At 42.0% G+C, this 21,012-nt stretch overlaps 1 protein-coding gene across 2 annotated transcripts in view; it reads right to left on the bottom strand.

Annotated features, from left to right (window-relative positions):
* The window catches only part of ankfn1a (ankyrin repeat and fibronectin type III domain containing 1a), a 128,531-nt gene that overhangs the window by 13,819 nt on the left and 93,700 nt on the right, over positions 1-21,012 (bottom strand). For both annotated transcript variants that reach the window (XM_064323083.1, XM_064323084.1), the window contains exons 11-19: positions 20,856-20,969; positions 13,709-13,806; positions 12,926-13,016; positions 11,394-11,501; positions 4,713-4,812; positions 3,905-4,037; positions 3,423-3,539; positions 2,047-2,262; positions 1,776-1,942 (exon numbers count right to left, since the gene is read on the bottom strand). In XM_064323083.1, coding sequence (XP_064179153.1) covers positions 1,776-1,942; positions 2,047-2,262; positions 3,423-3,539; positions 3,905-4,037; positions 4,713-4,812; positions 11,394-11,501; positions 12,926-13,016; positions 13,709-13,806; positions 20,856-20,969 — 1,144 coding nt within the window. The remainder of the gene's footprint in view (positions 1-1,775; positions 1,943-2,046; positions 2,263-3,422; positions 3,540-3,904; positions 4,038-4,712; positions 4,813-11,393; positions 11,502-12,925; positions 13,017-13,708; positions 13,807-20,855; positions 20,970-21,012) is intronic.

The raw sequence follows: 21,012 nt of genomic DNA, 5'->3' as shown, positions 1-21,012 counted from the left end.
GATGTTTTTCTATATATTTTGGTTTTAGTTTCTTAGTATTTACCTATTTTTTTTTACCAGCAATAATTATCCAATCATGTGCAATTCTTGCCGCACATTTACCTCGTAAATACCTAGCACTTAGGGGACTGTAAAAGGAACCATTACAGATGTTTTCCGCATCTCTGCGTGGACGTGCTTCTGGGTCCCAGACGCCTAAGAGCCTGGTGAGAGCGATCACCTGAGTGACAGATACGGACCGAGCCCCGTTTGCTCCTGGGTACGGAGACATCCCAGCAGGTGAGGGGCTTGTTTTTGGAAAAGGCTCCCCACCCGGGTTTTTCCTCGGGTCCGTGGCGAGCGTCGTCTCGCGCGAGACTCGCGTCTGAGACGCGCTGGACTCCCACTGGCTGCCTCAGCCCCACGCATGGAAAGCAGCAGTAAATTCAGCTCTTTACTGCCGCTCTGATCGGCTGGATAATGCGCGCCCTGTCTAGACCTACCTACCGGGGTCAAATACGTGACCTGACATTAAAATAAATAAATAGCGCATATATTTAACAAAAACAAATAACATTTTATCTTGGACATAAAAAAACAACAACAAAAAAAAAGGGGAAAAAAAGGAAAGAAAGTAAGAATTCATTGCATGAAGTAACAGCAAAGGAACAGCATTTTTAATCCTCCTTCAGTTATTTTCCCTTTCTTTGGTCGACCATTAAGAATCCTCTAGCACATCTTGGGGTATTCGCCTTCCCGTTGCTATGGCAACAGGGCAGCAGAATACACCGGCACGTCCAATGGGCGTCTGCCTCGTGAGAATCTCCTGACTTGATTCAAAATCTGCTTGGGAACATCGTGGCCATTGAAGCAACCAATTTTCTAAATATATAAACCTCTCAAATCAGAGCGCAGTTCAATTAGGCGTGCCATTTGTTATATACCGAGCGCCCGTGCGTTTCTGATGTTTCAACAGGGCGACTCAGACGAGGCTAAAAAGCGGTCTGATTTTCCCTCTGCGTCCACTGTACACCCGCGCTGTCTGGCCTCCAGGAATTCCTCGAACCACAGCCGACTAACACTGCACATACTTCTACCAGGCTGCTTCAGCCCTAGTTAAGAAGAATGATATCTGATAGTGGCCAAATACACAGCTCGGCACGAGGGGGTCCTTTTAGAAGGAGTATCAAATAAGGCTGAGTTCCTCAGGGGACTAAGCTACGACGGACTAGGGCTCAAGCTATAAAACACACTGCGGCAGGGGACAGGCACTAGGAAATGAGACTCCCTCTAAAATAAAAGCGAAGCTGGCAATGAGACTGCAGAAATCAAAGCTTTAAACGTCGGCCCTATGAAGAAAACTGCGTAGAGGCATTCTGGAGGGGCTAAACACAATACGTGTCTTTAGATGTTAAACAAAAATGCCTCCAAATACCATCTCGGTTCACAATTTTGCAGTGTCGATCTAATATGTTTCCGAGATCTTGGCAAAGTCTTTACCAAAGATGGCCATTCAAAACATGAAATTTATACCATGATGTAAAAGTTAATTAAATACAATAAAGAAGGGCAACGTTAATCCCCACTTATTTAACTGCCTACTGTATATACTGCAACCAAGGCTGTCTTGGTGTTTATGATGCAGCATATAGGGCTTTTCCAGGTCCAAATAAACTAGTGTCCTGCTTTGCTTTTAATATGGATTTACAATGGTGTATCTAATTAAGCCTTATTAAGCTTGTATCATCAGGTGTCTTTAGAGAGAGGTCTTTCCTGACCTTTGGGGAGGCTACTACCTGGAGACATTCCAGTTGTCCCGGATCTTGAAGTGGCACAGCATGTTGGGGACTCTCTGAGGGACGAGCACCTTGATCTGATCCACAGAGCTGCTGAGCTTCAGGTAGCCCAGGTACAGCCCGGGGGACAGGCGATGCTGACTGCGTCTATGAAAGGCCAGGATGTCCTAGGAAGCACACAGAGACCACACCCACAGCCTCAGCACGGGACAGAACCAGGAGAGAACACATCCATAGCAACCACAAACCAATCGCTGTGCAGGGCACGCACCTGTATGGTGATGAGCAAGATGTCCAGTGCGGTGGGCTCCTCGGGTGTGGACAGGGACTTCCTCTGACTCTGCAGCTTGGAAACCTGCATCCACTTCCCATTGAAGAAGGAGTAGAGGCTCTCCATCTCCCTGATGGTAACCAGGATAACATTGCCGTGCCTGTCTTTAATGGGCTCGTAATAGACCCTGCCCAAGTTGTGTGTGCCCAGGAGATTCTGCAGGGTAGGCAAATAAAAATAAAAGAGAGAGAGAGAGAGAAAGAGAGAACAGCTTTCAAAACTGCAGAGTCCCTATACCTGGAAGAGAAAAAGAGAAGATACGCCGCGCTAATGTGCCGACGCCAGCTTAAAGACGGGAGGCATTAAACATAAGGGAAACGGGAGAGACGCTAGACCGAGCTCTTCAGCCCGTCTGCCTCCCTCTGGGCTCCCGAGGCATGCCATTTCACAGGCGGCTGCAGCGTTTCAGCACTTTAGAGAGGCTCACGCTCCCAGTCAGCTTCTCAGCTCACTGACTAATTGTTTCATTTCCCTCTCATAATGAGCTGGTAAACAGATCCCCATTAGAGCCTGCCTTCTAACTATTCACTCAGATGAGACGAGGGACAATGAGGGACCCAGCAATCTGGCAGGTTACATGCAGTCCGGCTGCATTGCATTTTGTAAAAACAAACAAACAAGAAAAAAACATGAAAACGTAAAAAATACTCACACCGTGTTATTTATTCATTGTAGTTAACATCATACATTTGTTTTTCGTTAAGTATAAGTTCAAATGGTACTCAGCTAAAAATGTTAAAAAGCATTCTTAAATAGATCTTTAAATATATAGTCAGTAGTGGAGGGCATTAGATACTTTTTCCCCTCCATCCTTTGGTTGCCAAAAAAATCAATTTTTCAGTGGTGCATGACTTTAAAGTGGTCCATGCTAATGCGTTGGACACATGAATGGCTATTTCAAAGATGCTTGCTATCTCTGAAATGGCCCCTTTTTAACCATAAAGGGTAACTCAGCACTCCTTTCTCACTGACAGCAGTAACATGGGGAATCAATCAGGTATAAAAGATACTGTTGAGTCACTGTATGGAAGACGATTGGGTAGCCAGTCTGAGAATTTTTAAGTGGGGCATTTGGCTTGAAATCTCTCGTCTTTCAATGGGCCCTGTGGAGTAGTGTTGCCATATGGACCCATAAATATGCCATCTAATGGCCCTTGCTGTCTGTATGTAGAGACAGGGCCCCAGAACATCTCTGTGAATAACCATGGACCAAAAATGTGAGGGACGGACCCACAATGTCCCCACATAGAGATGTGGACCCAGAGTCCTCTGTTTGGATAAGTAAGGAGAGGCACCATCGTGCCCATTGGTCTGACCTGGAGCTGCCCGGCGGCAGCCAGCATCTTCTGCCGGGCCTGCAGGGTGGAGGACGAGGACATGGAGGACGACATGCTCTGCCGCAGCCACCGCACATCCTCCCACATGCAGGAAAGCTGGTGACACAAAAGGCGGATTACACCCCTCCATCCGTAACGCCAAGCCAGGACGGCTCCATCTTAATTACCATACCAATCAGGAAGACCTCCCTCTTTGAGCCCACAGTGGATAATGGAGTTATCCGCAATTAAAATGACACATTATTCAGCCATTCATTTCAATTATGCACCCGAGAGCGCGTTCCAAGTCTTTCTGTTAATGTCTGATTCAAAACAAAACAAGAAATTATTTGCAAAATGACTGCTCCATTAAACAATATTCCTAACAGCACCCAGAAACAATTTCAGTTATCTGCGGAACACATGTCACTCGGTGAATGAGACCGGTGCTTGGCTGCAGCCATGTTCGCATTGTGCAGTACCTTGGCAAACCACAGAAAGTCCTGCATGATGGAGCTGCTGTAGGAGTCATCGATCTCCACGATGGGGATTTGATCCTCGTTGGTCACCAGGAGGCTGTCCTTGTGATAGAACACTGCCGCCACATACAGTCCCCTGAAAAACAAAGAGATTAGGACCGTGGCTGATTTCATTACACAAGGGCGAACCGTGCCCAGGCAAGCTGAAACACAGTCTGGGGCAGCATCGTTACACTAGGGAAAAAAGGTTATGGAGCGAATAAACTGATTAGGCGGATCGTGCCTTGACAGCAGAGAAGTGCCATGAGGAGACATAACAATCGCTGCTTCGGTTTTCCAAGAAGGCCACTGTAGCATCTGACTGCATTAAGTGCTCAAATCAAACAATGGGAAATTAATTAAAACAGTCAAAGCAAAGGCAAACGAAAAACGGGTCAAAAAGAGGGACTGGCTGTTTATTAGGATACAGGCAGATAAACAACAATATAATGCTTACATTCTAAAATCTGATTTCCCAATACCAGTTAATACCAATCCCACAGCTACTTTAAATGTAAAAATAAGATGCCATCATTCAACTACTGCAACCAAAAAGCCAATTGGATTTGTGTCAAGCCCAGGATATATGCCACATCCTCTGGGCAATGGATCAATAAAAAATCAGTATAAGAGCTATGCATGACATTCACGACTTTTTAATTTGCTCTTAAATAATTTAAAACTAACATCTGGAGTTTCATCATTTTTGTTTGGCTCAGATGATTTTGACTCCCAACCAGTCAAAATGCATATTTCAGACACAAATGCTCACCTTTTAAGTGTTTTCACAAATTTGTTTGAGGAATGAAACAGATGCTTAAGGCTTCTGGAAACGGACTGCTTCCGGCTTGGATTCTGAAGCTTGGATGGATCTGGAATACAAAGATATCGATCACTGAACACACACATTTATATTGACAGCACCTTCTTCTAGTCTTTGAGAAAATGTGTTTCCCAGGAATAGTGTAGTGATTTCAAGACAGTATTCAGATGGGAATCTTTCCAATGATCCCAGTTCCTGAGAATCAAATGGGAAAGACATACGTGGGAGTCTACAGGTAATACATCATGAGAGATGATAGATGAAAGGCATTCCTCTAAGCGGCATCAGAGCCGCGAGTCTGAAGCTCATAAATGGTCTCTCTGGAAGGCACGGTTCTCTGATCCTGGCTAATCAAAGGGATGAGAGAAAGGGAAACGGAATGTCGGTAGGATTTCACAATAGCTGTTGACCATTGTAAAAAAAAAAAAAAAAAGACACACGCACCCCATTACCTCAAATTCAGTGAAAGCTCACATAGCCCCTACTTCAAAAGGCAATATAATAAATTGCCTTGCTAACATTAGTGCATGAGGCTGAAATTATGGACATTAACTGCCAGAAACAAACAGTAGAAAAGGGAATGCGTTCAAAACAAGAAAGTAAAACGTAAAAGATCTGAAAGGGCTACCGCGCAAAGCGGTACAAAAACAACAGAACAGAGCCCTGTTAAAAGGGAAAACAACGTCACAGGCTTGAAAGGGTTCAGTGCCGTGGAGCTGCTCTGATTGACAAGTTATCTTGGAGTTTTCTGCCGCGTATCTCCCTGTTCAGGCAGTCCCTATCAGCGTGTACTTCAGATTACAATCTTCAAACGTCCTTTTCATTAAATTAAGCATTGCATAATTGCCCTCATGTAAACAGTGGGCAGATGGAGCAATTAATTCTGATGAAAAGCTGTTTACACCATTAAAGTCATTGTCAGAAATATGCAATCACTTGGTCATGCTACCGAAAGACCAGTTCTCCTGGGATGGTATATGGACTTTGTTGTGTGAAATCCATTCAGCTTTTTTCCCCGAAAAACTGACATGTTAATTTCACATATCCTGGAATAAATCAATCTCTTCACACAATACCACACTCCAGCCATTGTTAAGAATAGCTGGAAACTCTAAACCCCTAAAATGTGCCAGTAGTCGCTCTGAAAAGCAGATTATGCTTTAATTTCTGTTCAGTTTCATTACTAGAAACAAGATGGCATCCAAGACAGATCACCAAAAAAGATAAAAGTAAAACATTCGCGTGACATTCTGACATTCACTAAAAAGTGAAAAAGTAACGCAGGGTGCAGAGTCTCTGACTCATTGGTTTAAAAAAAAAAAAACACACACAAGAACGAAGATGCCTTCTGCTACTACTTCAAAAACCCTATAAATAAAAAAGTGTTTCAGCGTTGCCCGGATTACACTCGGAAAAATAAATCTAAAACTACCATTTCTAACTGTAAAATGGTTTAAATCCTATAAAATGCTGCACTGCTTTGAGAAACTGTGTCCACCACACTGGACTTCAGCATGGTTCCCAGCAAAGGAGATTTGTGATAATCAGAATAATCAAAACGGACTTCAGACACATTCTTTAACACTTCAAAGATGGAAAAATGTGGGCGGGAAGGCTTCCTACAATGGGAAGTGCTGGCGGGTGTTTGAGGCGCCTGATGCCCCTCATTTTAAATCTAGATTTATTTCCTGGCCGGGAGGTTAAACGGTTTTGACAAGTGGATTACACCACATGAGTGCATGAGCCTGCTATGCGGCCCAAATGTCACAGCAAATAAATAAATAAATGCCTTTTCATTTGTGAGAACAAAAAATGTATCACCTTCGATTAATGAGGTGGCAGTCTATCTGTCAACTACACCGACAAAAACGCAACCGTGCAGTCGAGTGCCGAACGAGGGGGACATTAGAGAAATGCAAAGAGGAGGGGAAGAAAGAAAGGAACATTCTCCATTTTGTAGTAATTTAGCACAGGTCAACAGAGTCTTTTCAACACTTGCAAAGGTAAAGGGCTCATCTGTAATGATCATGGGCTAGACTTTCCAGGCCCTTCTGACAGAAGCTGCTTATATAGCTGGGCAGAGAGTCCCTGTGTGAGCCAGCTGGGCTGGGGGTGGAGTGGGGGGGGGGTCACTGTGTCTCAAGCTGGAACACAGGGTGCTGTGTGTACCACACACCCCTTAGTCTGTTAGCAGACTCTCAGCTCCACACATACACATCATAAATTAAGATAACCTCCTCTTAAATTAATGTATTTTCCTCAAGGTTTTATAGTACTGTCATTGTAAAGTACTGATTAATTTCTCTGATTAATTTTCAAACACAACCTCTCTAAAAATAAATTGTGTAACTGAAAAAATACACATACTGTACACATATTTATTGTATAAATATGAAGTGATATATTGCTTTGAAAATTACAACTTCACTAGTTTGAAGATTTATTAATGATTGCTTTTGATTAATAGTTCAGCAAATAATTGTCAAAGCTAAAAGAAACAAATTTTGGCACAGATTTTGCTCAAGCTTTACTGCAGAGAAACTGAACTCTGGTACAGGAAACTGGAATGTTCTCCAGCTCTCGTATTACTGATGAAGCAGACATCATAATATTCCAAAAGCAACAACGCACTGAAACCCAATCAGTTCTTTCTACTATAGCGATGCTTTTAAACGTTGCACAAACAGGAGCTGAAACCTTTAAACTCCCAAGTCATCAGTCAGCTCCCGGTAAACGCTGCTTAAAGTCTAAAGTAATTTGAATTCATATATTTCTGATCAGTGGGAGGTAGTTTGGGAGTCTGATTTGGAGTGTCTGCCCAATGCTCAAAACATGATGGAAATAAAGAAAAACAAGTTTTATTTTCAAACAAATAAGGCCTTTTATATAAAAAAATCAATTATACAATATAGTTTGCGAGGCTGGCAGGCCTCCCTCTGACATCATTAGTGTTGACTCGTAAACAGATGAGTGATGAACACTTTTTCTGCGTGTCAGGCAAAGGCATATATAGTTTGGTAATGGAGTTAGTGTTTGTGAGCACTGAGGCACTGTCAGCACCAGAAACAGCAGACCTCTATCCCCCTAGCCACCGAGTGGATTAGGAGCAGGCGCTGGGCCAACGTTGCCCGCAGACGTAAGACGTCTGCCTCGGCCTGAGCGCGGCGGGCTGCATCGCGTCTGCTCCTTCCAAGGGCTGCTTTTACTCTCCCGTGATTTACAAAGCATCAGTGTACGGGTGACATGCTGAACACATAAATGTACATAATCCAAAATGGATCAACGCATTAAAAATTATTTATGTATATACATTCCCCTGTGAACGTGGCGTGTTTGCTCAACAGGGCATGCAGTGAGTTGCCTCCAAGCTAAAGACACGGGGAGAAAGAGTATTCATGCCTCTCTGAATGTAAACTTGGGTGAAATGCATTAACTTGCTTCATTAATTCATTTCAATGCTCTGCGAATAAACTGATATGAACCACGTTAAACAAGAGCTTTAAAGAAGCAGACAGAAAGGTCAGCACAGAAATAGTCTCATTGTGCTGAATCATAAAGGCTTTTTTTCAACTTTGTACTGAAGATGAGTAAAAAACAAAAACACAACCCATCCACCCTCACCTATCCATCCACAAAAAGACAGATGTGACAGAATCAAAAAAGTGGGAGAAGGAAAACTAAATATCCTGAAGTGGCCCAGTACGGTATGTCACACTGTCTGCTTCGGAACCCATGGCTTTGATCAAAAGCGAATAAAAGTCCCTAGAGTCCACGTTCTTGACTTTTATTTCATATTAGTGTCAGTGCATTGTAGGCTGGCCAAATGAAATAAATGTGATTCACACATGGGAGAGAACCTTATCATTTTGTTTTCCCACTTTGAATTACTGCAATTACTGTCACATTAAAATTGATGTCTAAATTACTGACTCGACAAGCCTTAAACCAAAAGTTGCGGAAATTTCAAACACACTGGAAAATCATATCTCAAGTCTATTATTTCAATATCAACATAAAAAATGAATTCTAAATTTATCATTGCTAAGTCAAAGATAATTACACTTGAAATGTATTGCCTACATACACCCACACAAAAACACAAATGCACATGCAAACTGGACCAAAAGTAGACTGTGTGACACTTTCATAGAATAACAAACCAAAGTACAAACAATTATCTTTAATTCCTACCTACAATAACACATAAAGATGACTATACTCAAAAATAATCTTAGACATGACTTTCTTCAAAATAGCCTCCTTTGGCTATAATTACAATTAAACAAATTATTGGAAGTCTATCCAATAATTTAGCAAACTGGGGGTGGGACAAAGGTGGAGGGGTAATTAAATTGACTGAAATCTTATCGACCTTAAGTTTTTTTAAAACAGCCTAATACCATTGGCCTATAGTGTAAGTAAAATAGGGACTGAAGTTGCAAGAAATATGGCAAAGAAGGAGTTAGGCTTGGATGTGTGGGGCCAAGTAAACATATTGTGGCAAGGTTATTCCCTGTGAGAAATTGCAAAGAAGCTTAAAATTGAAGCTTAAAACCCAGGTGCAGCGTTCAGTGCACACTCGGAAGGGCCCAGCGGATGGGCAGCAATACTAACAGAAGAAGACCAGGAAGATCAAGAGGCAGCATACAAATATCTTGTGGTGTCTAGCAAAATAATTACTCTAAATATTACAGCAACAAAGTGACAGAAGCTCAAACACAGTGGGAGATTTTTTCTCACCTAAAAGATTTTTTTTGAGTGGACAGATGCTTGTGGCTAGCCCTGGTGGGTTTAGAAACACAATGGATACAAAGGCACAACGCTGGACAAATCCTAATTCAAATATGATGACAATACCACCAAAAATGAGTATTCTGCATTGTTTGCTTTAAGCTACATCTAGGCAGGTTTCCAAAAAGGCCATTTGGAGACTCCAAAAAAACACTTGGTAACCATTGATATTATGGGTCTTTATACTGTCTACTGCATGCTCCTGGAAGTTAGGAAATTAGCTGACTTCCTCCCTGCTTGTCACCATGCCCCTCCCTCTCCCTCTCTGTCTCCACCTCCCACTCCTTACTCTACCATTGCCACCTCTGGCAGCAACAGGTCTGGATTGTAGAAAATAATTACATTAGCTATTTAGTTTACTAATCTATTTATTAATGTACACTGATTGAAGTTTTAGTCAAATACCCCACCCCCATCAACACGTTAAATACATCCCACAATTTCACATGCCACATTTGTTATTGAAAATCAGCCTTACTCCTTATTTTAAACAGAATAATAATAAAAAACATATTTTGACATATATATATTTACATGCTCATCAATATAAAATAAGATCAAGTCCTCCACTGAATATGCCCTCTGCTGTGGAGTGAAAGCTGTTTTCACTGTCCTCCTCAGACAGATTCACTTAAACAAGTGATTTATTTTAAGGCCCCCAAATGCAGAGTCTTCTGTTTAGACTTAGGCATTGCAAAATAAACGTTTGTTGTAAAACAACAACATTTTTAGGTATAAAGTCTCAAGAACTTTAATTTTCTCCTGGTGCTTAATGTTCTCAGGAAAAACAATACACAAGCCTAATAACCTCTACACATTACAGGCATTTAGCAGACATGCTTATCCAGAACATTTATATTGTATCCATTTGGATATACACAAAAGCAATGCAGGTTGAGTACCTCGCTCAAGCAACCTGGCAATTCAATACCCCTACCCGGGAATCGAACCTGTGACCTTTAGGTTGCAAGATCAGCTCCTTAGCCATTGAACTACACTGCCACCCACAGTCAGAAAAGGTTATTTCTTGGCTAAAATACGTCACAGTCATCACTACAATAGCTTGCCATTGTTAGTAAAATTTCATATATACACAGTATTGTTGTCATGTACAGTATGGAATGGCAACATGTACAACAATAATTCCCCTTTGAGAATTGCTGGACATTCTTCAACATTTTTCCAACCTAGCATGTTTTTGGGACAAAAAATTATGGGGTGGTGCGACTTAAGGGGTTGGATGAATAATACAGTGTAACTGTGCAAAACAAGAATGATGCTCTTATTAATATTACTATGCCTTTGATATGTTTACATATACAACACACTTAAACTTTGCAGTATGAGAATGAGAAATTCTAGTGATGAGGGCTTGGGTTTAATGTGTTTTGTCTATAATAAAACAAAAATGCCATTTGAAGCTTTCTCCTATATCATTGTTTTGCATAAACAATTAATTTCAGCATGCAAAGCTCAGTGGATTAGAAACTTTATAAACACATTTCAAGTCCAACAAGATCAATCATTCAGATAATTTCATAGATGCACAGATGTTGTGACACGCATGGAAACAGAGAAAAATGAGTAAGGTGGAGGAGAAGCAGAGGGAGAGAGGGAGAGAGAGAGAGGAAGGGAGGAAGAAAAAGAGAGAGAAAGAGGGGAAAAGGGTGGGGGGTAGAGTTCCCAGGCAGAACCACTGGAAGGGTTAAAGAAAGACAGTAAAGTGAATCCAGATGTGCCAATATTAATAATATCTCTTCCTGATGAATGGGGAGGTAAAATTACAGGCGCCAGGGAGGCCCCGCGTGCAGCCCTACCACCCAGGCGCGCCCCGCTCACCTCCGCAGCTGTAGTGCTGGTGTGTGGCGCGGACCTGCTGCAGCAGCCTCTCCATGGCCTCGATGTGGCCCCGGTGCCGCGGCTCCCGGCCCTCGCACTCCTTCCAGTCTGGGCAGGACAGAGGGGGAGAGGCACCGCTCACACACACACACACAGACACGCTCGCAGAGGCCTGCGTCGTGAGGACGCCGAGCCGCAAGGTTCGAGCCTGAGCAACTGAGTCTCGAGCGATTCCCCAGACAGCTGATGAACTCTCCCGCCTAGTCGCTTAGCTGAGATTTGTTTTGCAGACGGCCTGAAGAGCAACTTGTGAAAGTTTTTTTGTTTTTTTTTGTTTTACAAAAATATTTGAAAGCCATCTTTTCACTACTGGCTCCTCTCAAGGCCAAAAAATAATACTCCGAGGTTGAGAGGAGAGAAAGACATTGGCAAGCTTTAGAACAGACCGTGACAGAAAAATAAAGGCATTCTCTTTTTCCGAGAATTCAGGCGGCTTTAGAGTTTGAATATTTTCAAGCTCTCATACATATTGAGCTCATATTAAATGAATAAACCCATTGGACAAGAAAATTACCTTTTTGCTGATTTATCTGCCAAAATAAACACCTGCCATAATGGTTTAAGAGCTCTATACATCTGGCTGTTAAGGTACCACATTTTAATTCAACCCACAACATAGCACTTTCAACCCACACCTACACAACCCAAAAAATGTACATCCTGCACACACATAAGGTTTCAAATCCCCAGTGAGATGTACAAATATTTTTCTCTCCAAGAACATTAGAATGCCAAGGGTGCTTTTCAAAAGAACACAAACAAGGTATATTTATGCCAATATTTTCCATGGCCCACTACACAATACAGATAAGCACAGTACAAACTTACCAGGTGCAGCCAGTGACATGTATAAATTCAGGAGCCTGTTTACCATCGAAACACCCAGCTGCTGCATTCAAAATGACGGAGCCCCATGGATTACGGTAGAAATGAATCATTTATGAATTTATCAAAAAGGCAGCCTTTTTAATGTTAACCGACATATCATTCATACAATAAATGCTACTGCATTTTATCACCGAAAGAAATCCTTAATGCATCAATTCCTCTAAAGGGTGGTTTTCAAATGTTTTCTCACCAAAACATTTTTTTTTTCTGTCAAAAGTTATATTCTTCATTATCCGATGGTCAGACGCAAACAAAAAAAAATTCTGGTTCAACAGATTTGGGATTCAGGGTAGGGTTCAATGTCTTTGGTAGTAGAGAATTTAAAAGACCATTTTGCAAAGAGAGCATGGTGAATGTACACTATTGGTTTGCATTACCCTGGCACATCAATGTAGGGTTAATGAATAGTAAAAATATATTCACTTCTTATGGTTACATGTTACATGTATAAGTCTTAGCACAAATCCCATTTTAGAGGTGGCAGAGAGAGCATGTCTGAACATGCGAAGACAAGCGCTTGCATAACTGCTTGGGTTATTATGAAAACCATCATGAAAAACACTTATGCTGTATGTCAGACTTACTGGACGGAGCAGCTGAAGGAGGGAACGACGGCTGTGCTGGACCCCATCCTTTCATATTATAGGCTGAGACCTGGACATAATAAACCCTTCCCTGTGGCACAAAATGCACAAGAAGACATCAGTGTTACTACATTGGATGCCTGACACGCACTTCCTGCTTCCTCCAGTTTTAAGTGAGGCTAGTATCTGCATTTATAACATTTTGAGCTGAGCAGCAGTCACACACTGACAGACAGCACCGGTTCCCCTCTGACTACTTGCTGGTGGGTGGTAGCTGGGTGCACAATGACAAATAGCGGGTGATTTGACACAGCCGGACTGCGTGTGCGTGCACGCTCCTGGCTGTGTGAGGCCGTTCTCCCAGCCCCGCTTCTCCAGCCGAGCGGAGGGGCAGGCCTGTGACAAAAGAGCACAAAGGCGAAAACTGCGGAGAGTTCAGTCCCGCTGAGCCAGAAACGACCGCAGATCCAGCGAAGAGGTCCAACCATCAGAGTTGATGGAGAGGCAGGGAGGAGCCCCGCCCAGCCCTCGCTACCCGCAAGAGGCTAATCGCGTCCAATCTCTCCACATGACAACTAACAAAAATGTTTTATACTGTCTGCATATTCCTTTGTGTACTTCAGCTCATGAATACCAGACAAATTGCGCTTAATGACTGCTGCTTGTTGCCAGAGGAATGGGCTGGCGTGGTGTTATTGCCAAGAGAGCTGAATGCAAATGTCAGAGGCTGCCCCCATTTAATGGAGTGGAGGGAGAAGGGAGACAGAAGACTTTGGTATTTACCGTGGAGAGCCCAGTGATTGTGCACCTCAACGACTGCAGATTCTCCAGAATCATATCTCCGGCCAATAAGGAGAAGTCCTTTAAGCAGCTCCACTCCACTGTAAGAAAGACACAGGAAACTCAGAATTTAGAGAAGAACAATAACTCCAGGGCATGCGTGAAGGTCACTAAGTCTGCACAAACTGGCTATTTAGACATAACACTTGCACAATACAAAATTCAAAATGGTCAGTTGTTCCCTCAATCATGACCTGCCTCATATTGTGACATAATGAGAATTCTAAGTTCATACAGTATGTTTTTTGAATGTCAGGATAAGTTCAGTTTCAGAGGGCATAAATTAGTCCAGTTAGAAACTGATTTTCTTATGAAATTAAGGCAGATAATGTAAGACAGAATCTTTAGTAAATATTTAATTCCTGACAACTGTTATTTATTTCAGATGAAAGCTCATGCCAGTGAACACTATATTGACTTAAATAAATGTAAATGCGACCTATTTATAAAGCATTGTCCACATCAAGCGAAAAAAAATGTTATTCAACTGATATGGGCTATTTCAACAAGGTTTGAACAAAAAATATATAATGATCCAATCTTTCATGGGACACTGAATGTGCTGAGGCCATTGGTGTAGTGTTGACATTGGAGATATTTCATATTTGAAAATAAATCTGTGTAGTGTTATATGAAAGCTTGGCAAAGCTGGGCACTTTAGGGTTTGGGTGGGTAGTGGGGGTTTGAAGGGAGTGCTGTCTGTGAGGACCTGTGTTGGGTATGTGTGCAGTAAGTCAGCACTGAGCCACATGTGTGAGACATGTTGCCTGGCTCTACTCACTGAGCTCTACCTTAATCCCTAACTGCCAACAGAGAGACTCAGTCGTACATAAATACTACTGCCTTTTAGGAGAGATAAACCTTCATGCTTTGGAGACAGACGTGACACAGCATTCACCTTATTGAAAAACCATATATTAAAATGTAAGCACTCCCCCAGACACAAATGCATGTAAACTCACTAACAGAAACACACACACACACACACACACACACACACACACACACACACACACACACATTCGACAGTAAATACTAATAACTGTCACTCAAAAGGTCAGTGCATGGGACTGCACAATCCCTGTAAACCTTAAAGGTTGGCTTTGCCCTAAGGAGATTCTATGGAGGATGCAAGGTCTGTTACATAAACTGATGGCTAAATCTGATAAAAAGGAGGAGGTTTTGTAAAATGTGGTGCCCAATTGCCCCATCTCAGTTGAAATCATTGAAAATATGGATGTCACGGGCATCATTCACATTCACAAGAAGCGTTTGACAGTTGTAGACAGTCACATCAACCAGACCTATAACCTAATGCAGGCACTGGCTCCGCATTGTAACCATGGAAATGTGCAGCTAAATTTAGATCAATGCAAGGGGGGAAAACAGAAAAGGGAAAACACTCATTTGCAATATAAAAAACAACAGCGCCTACATTCAACAATGTACTGTTTGATCAACGGATGACATAAATTCTGTGCATTTCATGTGCATTTGAAATCAGTGTGCATTTCAATTTATTGTAAATTCAAATATTGCCCGGCTGAAAAATGAATACCCCAATGATCAATTATCTCCCTGTCCCCTCCTCTCCGCACATTGATTGGATTTTTTTCCTTTTCTAATCTCATGGTCAAACATTTAAATAACTTAATACTCAGTCTCATCGCTAATACTAATTGGACCTGGTTTAATCTGGCACACATTCATTGCAATATGAGAAAGGTTCTACCTGGATGAAAATCTGGGCTGTCACATTTCCATAGCAGCAAGAGATTCCAAAGCAAACACATTAATTTGTCTTTTGTGTCATGGAATTTCCTGACGAGAAAATCCCTCAGCCTGAAACACATGCACTAGCAATTACATTCTAAAAAAAGAGAACTTGTGCCCACAAAAAGGCTGTGGACAACTGAAATCACACTTACACAAGAAGTCACAAACTAACGCCCACAATACTGTATTTAGCAGGTAGTAAGATTTAAGTGATATAACATATGAGAATATTTTACATTCACAATTCTCTTCTCACTTCCAGGAAAACCTCAAAAGGCTAATACCAATCAAAACACTTCATACACCACATCCCTTAAGAACCAATTATTTGATTAATGAAAATATTAGTTAGTGATAAATATTATTGAACCATATTACTAAAGTTTGACAGCTCAACAAATGTTCTGGGAGCATGACACTGCAAACATCCATTGCCTGCATCAAAGCTTGCTTTGTCCATGCCAAGACCCGTATTCTCGTAGTGTCGCAGTCCAAATCGACAGCTGTTTCTCAAATCATTAGCAGGTCCCCAGTTGCCCAGAGCTTACTCTTACCCTCTGCTTACCCTCCTATTCCGAGTTCACTGTCTGAAGCCTCACTACAGTACAAAGGCCATTCATACAAGCAGATTACATTTGTCTCTCAGAAGACCTTCAAGAAAACCTAGAAATCCAAGGCAAGTATAACTACAGTCAGTTATATTGTGGATAAGGACAAAAAGACAAAGACAAGACAAAAATGCAACAAATGTTCAGGATCTGATCTAAATAGCAGCTGCTTCTCGAGGAAATAATCACAAATACACCCATGTTCATGACACTCTGTGTGATTCCTATCCCCACTAAAAATGTCTACAGCAAAGTAATTAGCCAATTAAATGGGCTGGGGAAACAAGACGGTTTAGCACATTCATAAAGATCTTCTGTCTCTGATCTCATGGTAGAGTAAGCTAACAATCGCAAGACAATCCATGCGGTGTCAACTGTCTTTTCTAAGCAGCTGGTATCATCATCTGTTATACTTTTGGAAACACATGCCATTGTAATTTCTCGTTTCTTCTCAAGGGCTTTTTTGGTATTTTTGGAATTCCTTTTAACTGACAATTTCTTCAATGTTATCAATGTTCCTGAATGACATTTTATTTTCTATAAAGACATATATTTTGAACATTGTTTTATAAAGGAAACCAGTTCAGGTGAAAGTTTCTATTTAAGTGCAGAATTAAGGTGCAATGTGTAACACAGAAATGTTTCATTAATACTTGTAGGTATAAAGAGCTTCTGTGACATGTACACTTTATCAAACAGGCAAAATAACATTTCTTGTATAATAGTTCAGAACTTCAAAGATTTATTCAAAATTTCTAATAGTTCCAAATGAATAAGTAATAACACTAAGAAAAGTAAAGCAAATATCAAAAGCAGGTTCATGGTTGTAGAAAAACAGAGGAACAAAGCAAATAAAATTAACATTTGTCAGTACTATTAATTCTGACAGAATGACTATCTACAAAAATGCAGGAACAAACCAGATATGTCAAAGCTTTCCAGTAAATTCCAGTTGACTAGGACTTACTGGCGTACATATACACCAATCCTTTGAGAACAGGAACTGGACAGGATCAAATTATTACTTGCTATCCAAGAGTCAGGAGGGTGGGGATCAGAAAAACAAAGCCAATCAAATGATGGAGTAGCACTGATCCCTCGACAGGGATCACTTCTGTTCCCATTCCGCTCTCTGCCTCACAAATATTTATGTAACTAACTAAATCCTGAGGAGCAGGATTACACTGTGTTCACTGACTTCAGCTATTTTGGGAGTTTAATGATTTTCAAGCCACCGAATAATTGGGCGGTTCTATTGACCATTCTGTCTTAGGTGTAAAACACCCTTCAGAAAAGTTTTTCATTTAGTTTGGGGAAATTCTTTGTCTTAAAGCAATTATATTAGGATCCCGAATGAGGTCTGATGCTCTTCCGTTGCCTGCAGAGTGAGTGTTATGCAGACATGGGATAGAATCATTATATAGAGGCAGGGAGGAGATCCAGGATAATCCAGCCAGCTGAGCTAGCAAAGCCAGTAAATGTCAATGCGCTTGCTTCTCTTTCTTACAGCATTTGACTAGCTTGAACTGTGGACCTTAAGCATGGCTCTAAAGCGTTGTTCAGATAGCGAGTTTGGGATCAAAGAAATTCCCTATCAGCATGGGGGCTGCTCAACTGTGAAATTTTACTTTTTCCGAAAAAGTAAAGGGAGCAGCTTAGAGGAGGAGACAGAGGACCAGCGACCTCAGGGTCTGGTGCAAATGGTAGGTCAGAGAAAGAAAAGAAAAGGCAAACAGCAGCCTACCTGCATGGCGCACATTAGCCTACTGTATGTGGATTAGCACAGACACTGAGAGGTTAAGATGCTTCACTTGTCTCAATGGCCAGAACTAAAACTTTTACATCTCTGAGGCTCAAGCTGTTACAGTATTATATGCCTTTTTCATAGTGAGCTTAAACTCAACCTGTTTTACATAAGTATGTTCAGCCACAACTGTGTTCAGTCTCAACACTCACAGAGATACAGATTATGTTATAGTCACAGTGGTAAGACAATGAACGTAATTGTCATCTTAGTTTATGTCATTGTAAGTTCATTGCATCCACACTGAGAGCTTGAGCAGGACGCTGAACCTATCAAAATGACTCATTTCAGTATGTACAGTACACCAGGGGAGTATCTGAGACTGTACGAGTAAATATTACTCAAGTAAAATAGAGAAAACATCAGCCTCAGAAAAACAGAATTCTTGTCCTCACAAAAAAAGTGAAATCACATCCAAAAATGAATGCAGCTCATTTTAAAGCAATGTTGTTAAGGTCATGTTTTATGTCTGTCAAAATTATATAAAGAGAGCCCTCAAATAAAAAAATAAAAAAATAAACTACTCCTAATTAAATATGTTTTTCAAATGAAGACAAGGAAATGAGCCAAATTATAGACAAAAGCTGTCATTCAAGGAAAGCTTGGATGAAAATCTGTGGTCTAATTACAGCCTTTTTGGTTGTTACACACAATACACAGACACACAGATGTGGAGCTTTTCCCACTCTGTGGATCTGAGCACACTAAAAATGTGTCCAAACCGTCCATTCGTAAACCCAGACAGTTATGGGCTTTCTCGTTCAGCTGCAACTTTCTTCCTACAGATTTCCCTATTAGAAAAAAAGACCAAATGTCACACCTCATTAAACAGAATAAAGAACCTGGCCATAAGTACTGAGTCACAGATAAGCAGATTGGAAGAACAGAAATCATAATAAAACTGAAACATATTCTCTTTAATTTTACACAGAACATTACTTCATTCTCCTTGGGTAGCTGTCTTTCTAATGCAATAAAGGACCTGAGATCAATTCTTGAAGGAATAATCCACAGTGGGAGCTCTTTGAGTGTCACTGTGAGCTTGATGAGTTCTTTCAGACAGCTGGATACAACCACTCTCAGAGTCTGCCTCTGCTTTGTTGACAAGAGGAGAGCTTTTCAGAGTCATCAAACCACTTCGACACAATGGAAAAACATGCATATAAAAGCCAACTCAAGCACAGAAACCACAAAATGGCGTTCTGACAGACACGTGCTCGCGTGCGCTCTCGCCCCAGCAGGACCGCGGTGGCGGGAACGGGGTTAACGGCGGCAGCCAAACTCTTCCGCGCGGAAATGAAATGGCTTTCCCATTTTGCAGTGCCACAGAGCGATTTTAACGGTAGCCGGGCCAAAGGGCCGGAGACAAAGCAAAACAAACAAGCGTCCATTACGGGCCCCGCAAAGCAAAGGGGCCCCAGCCTTTGAAGCGGCCCGACTCAGGGGGGAGGCGCGAGCCGCCACCGCCCAAAGACGCTCCGCTCGCATTCCTGCCCCGTAAGGAGAGAGGAGGGGCGCGCCGAAGCGAGGGCCGGGGCTCCGGCGCGACTGAGGGCCGGCGGAGGCGTCGCCGTTCACAGCGACGGAGAGGGAAAACACAGGCCCCGTACCACAGGGGGAGGAGGGACACCTCCGGGGCCATCCAGCGCTCGCTTCAGCAAGTAAAACAAACAAGTGTCAGGGAGCAAGGCCGGGATTCGGGTCCTTAACCTCACAACCCCAACCTGTACTCCTTACCTCTGCAAAAGGGGATTTTACTTGCATTCAGCTACTCTTTACAGTATGCCCACAATCGCTGGGCAAACTCATTGGTTTCCAGTCATTTCTAGCAATGTATTTCTAGAGAATTCTTCAAGACCGCAGGCAACAGCATCCAGATCCTTCGTTTCCCCGTGTATCAATTAAATGCAGCTACACATGGAATACCTGAGAAACGTGCGTGCGTACGAGGGGGAAGGGGGGTTCAGTTCTGCACTTGCGATACACGTCAAGTGAAGTGAAGAGTTTGATATTTACACACTCAATGTTACTGACAGAGGATGTGGGAACTCTTCGTGCATAAACATTGTTGTCCTAGTTTGCAATCCAAGGAGAAAAGAAAAAAAGGTGGCTCGCCCAGATGATCTAAGCACAACTTTCACATTCTGAGGTAATTATTCACATTCTGAGGAACCTTCAAATACCATTCCGCCATTATGTCGGTGCGATGTGAGTGTGACTATGGGCCTTGCCTGGGTTGCTCTTACAATATTTTTCAATGATTTCAGCTTGAAATTAGAAGAAAATGTTCCACTGCTTATGAAAAAAAATACCACTGCCTTAAAATTTGACATAGAGGCGAAACTGAGTATGCAGGAAGAATGAATCAGGTCTGAAGACTCACATTGACCATGTTGTAGCAATTAATTAGGAGCCACTCAAATTACCTGTAACTGTTCCAAAGATTTGGCTGGAGGCCTACGCGTAAGGAAGGGAAAAAGACCACCCAAAGCTTCAAAGAGCATACTTTTGTTGTTTCTCTTAATGATTTAAATAGCAGTGGCGAGTCACTCTGTGGCTCATTGAGGGACTGGACCTTCACCCCTCTAGATTCCTCTCTAACAGACAAGAAATCCAATTAAACTTTCTGCCATTCCTCGAAAAAATAATCTTTGTTATACACCTGGGGAAATAGCCTTAACGATATTACATAATTGTTTAACACCAACAAAAAAGAGATATGGAAATTCTACTTTCTGCCTCCTAACAAATTAAACACAGAAAGCCAGCATATTTGGTGCACCAGTTATGATATCTTGCCAACTTTCCATCTTGGTTTGTTACTCTTGGCATTTCTAAGCAGCACATGATCTTGTGTCTCTTGTATATAAACATACGTGTGTGAGTGCGTGCTTCGCAGTACCTTTGTATTTGGTGACCACTGCGGAGTTGACACTGTGGGGCTCCTGAAAGGTGACAGTGAGTGATGTACTGCTCGTCACACTCAGACGCACACTGGCCGGCGCCTCAGGAGCCCCTGGGTGGGGAACAAACAACAAGAGGTCAATCCAAACAAAGCG

This window comes from Anguilla rostrata, chromosome 2 (assembly GCF_018555375.3).
Source record: "Anguilla rostrata isolate EN2019 chromosome 2, ASM1855537v3, whole genome shotgun sequence".
Lineage (NCBI taxonomy): Eukaryota > Metazoa > Chordata > Actinopteri > Anguilliformes > Anguillidae > Anguilla > Anguilla rostrata.
The sequence above is the reverse complement of the archived record's forward strand: the minus strand, read 5'-3'. Positions and strand labels throughout refer to the sequence as shown.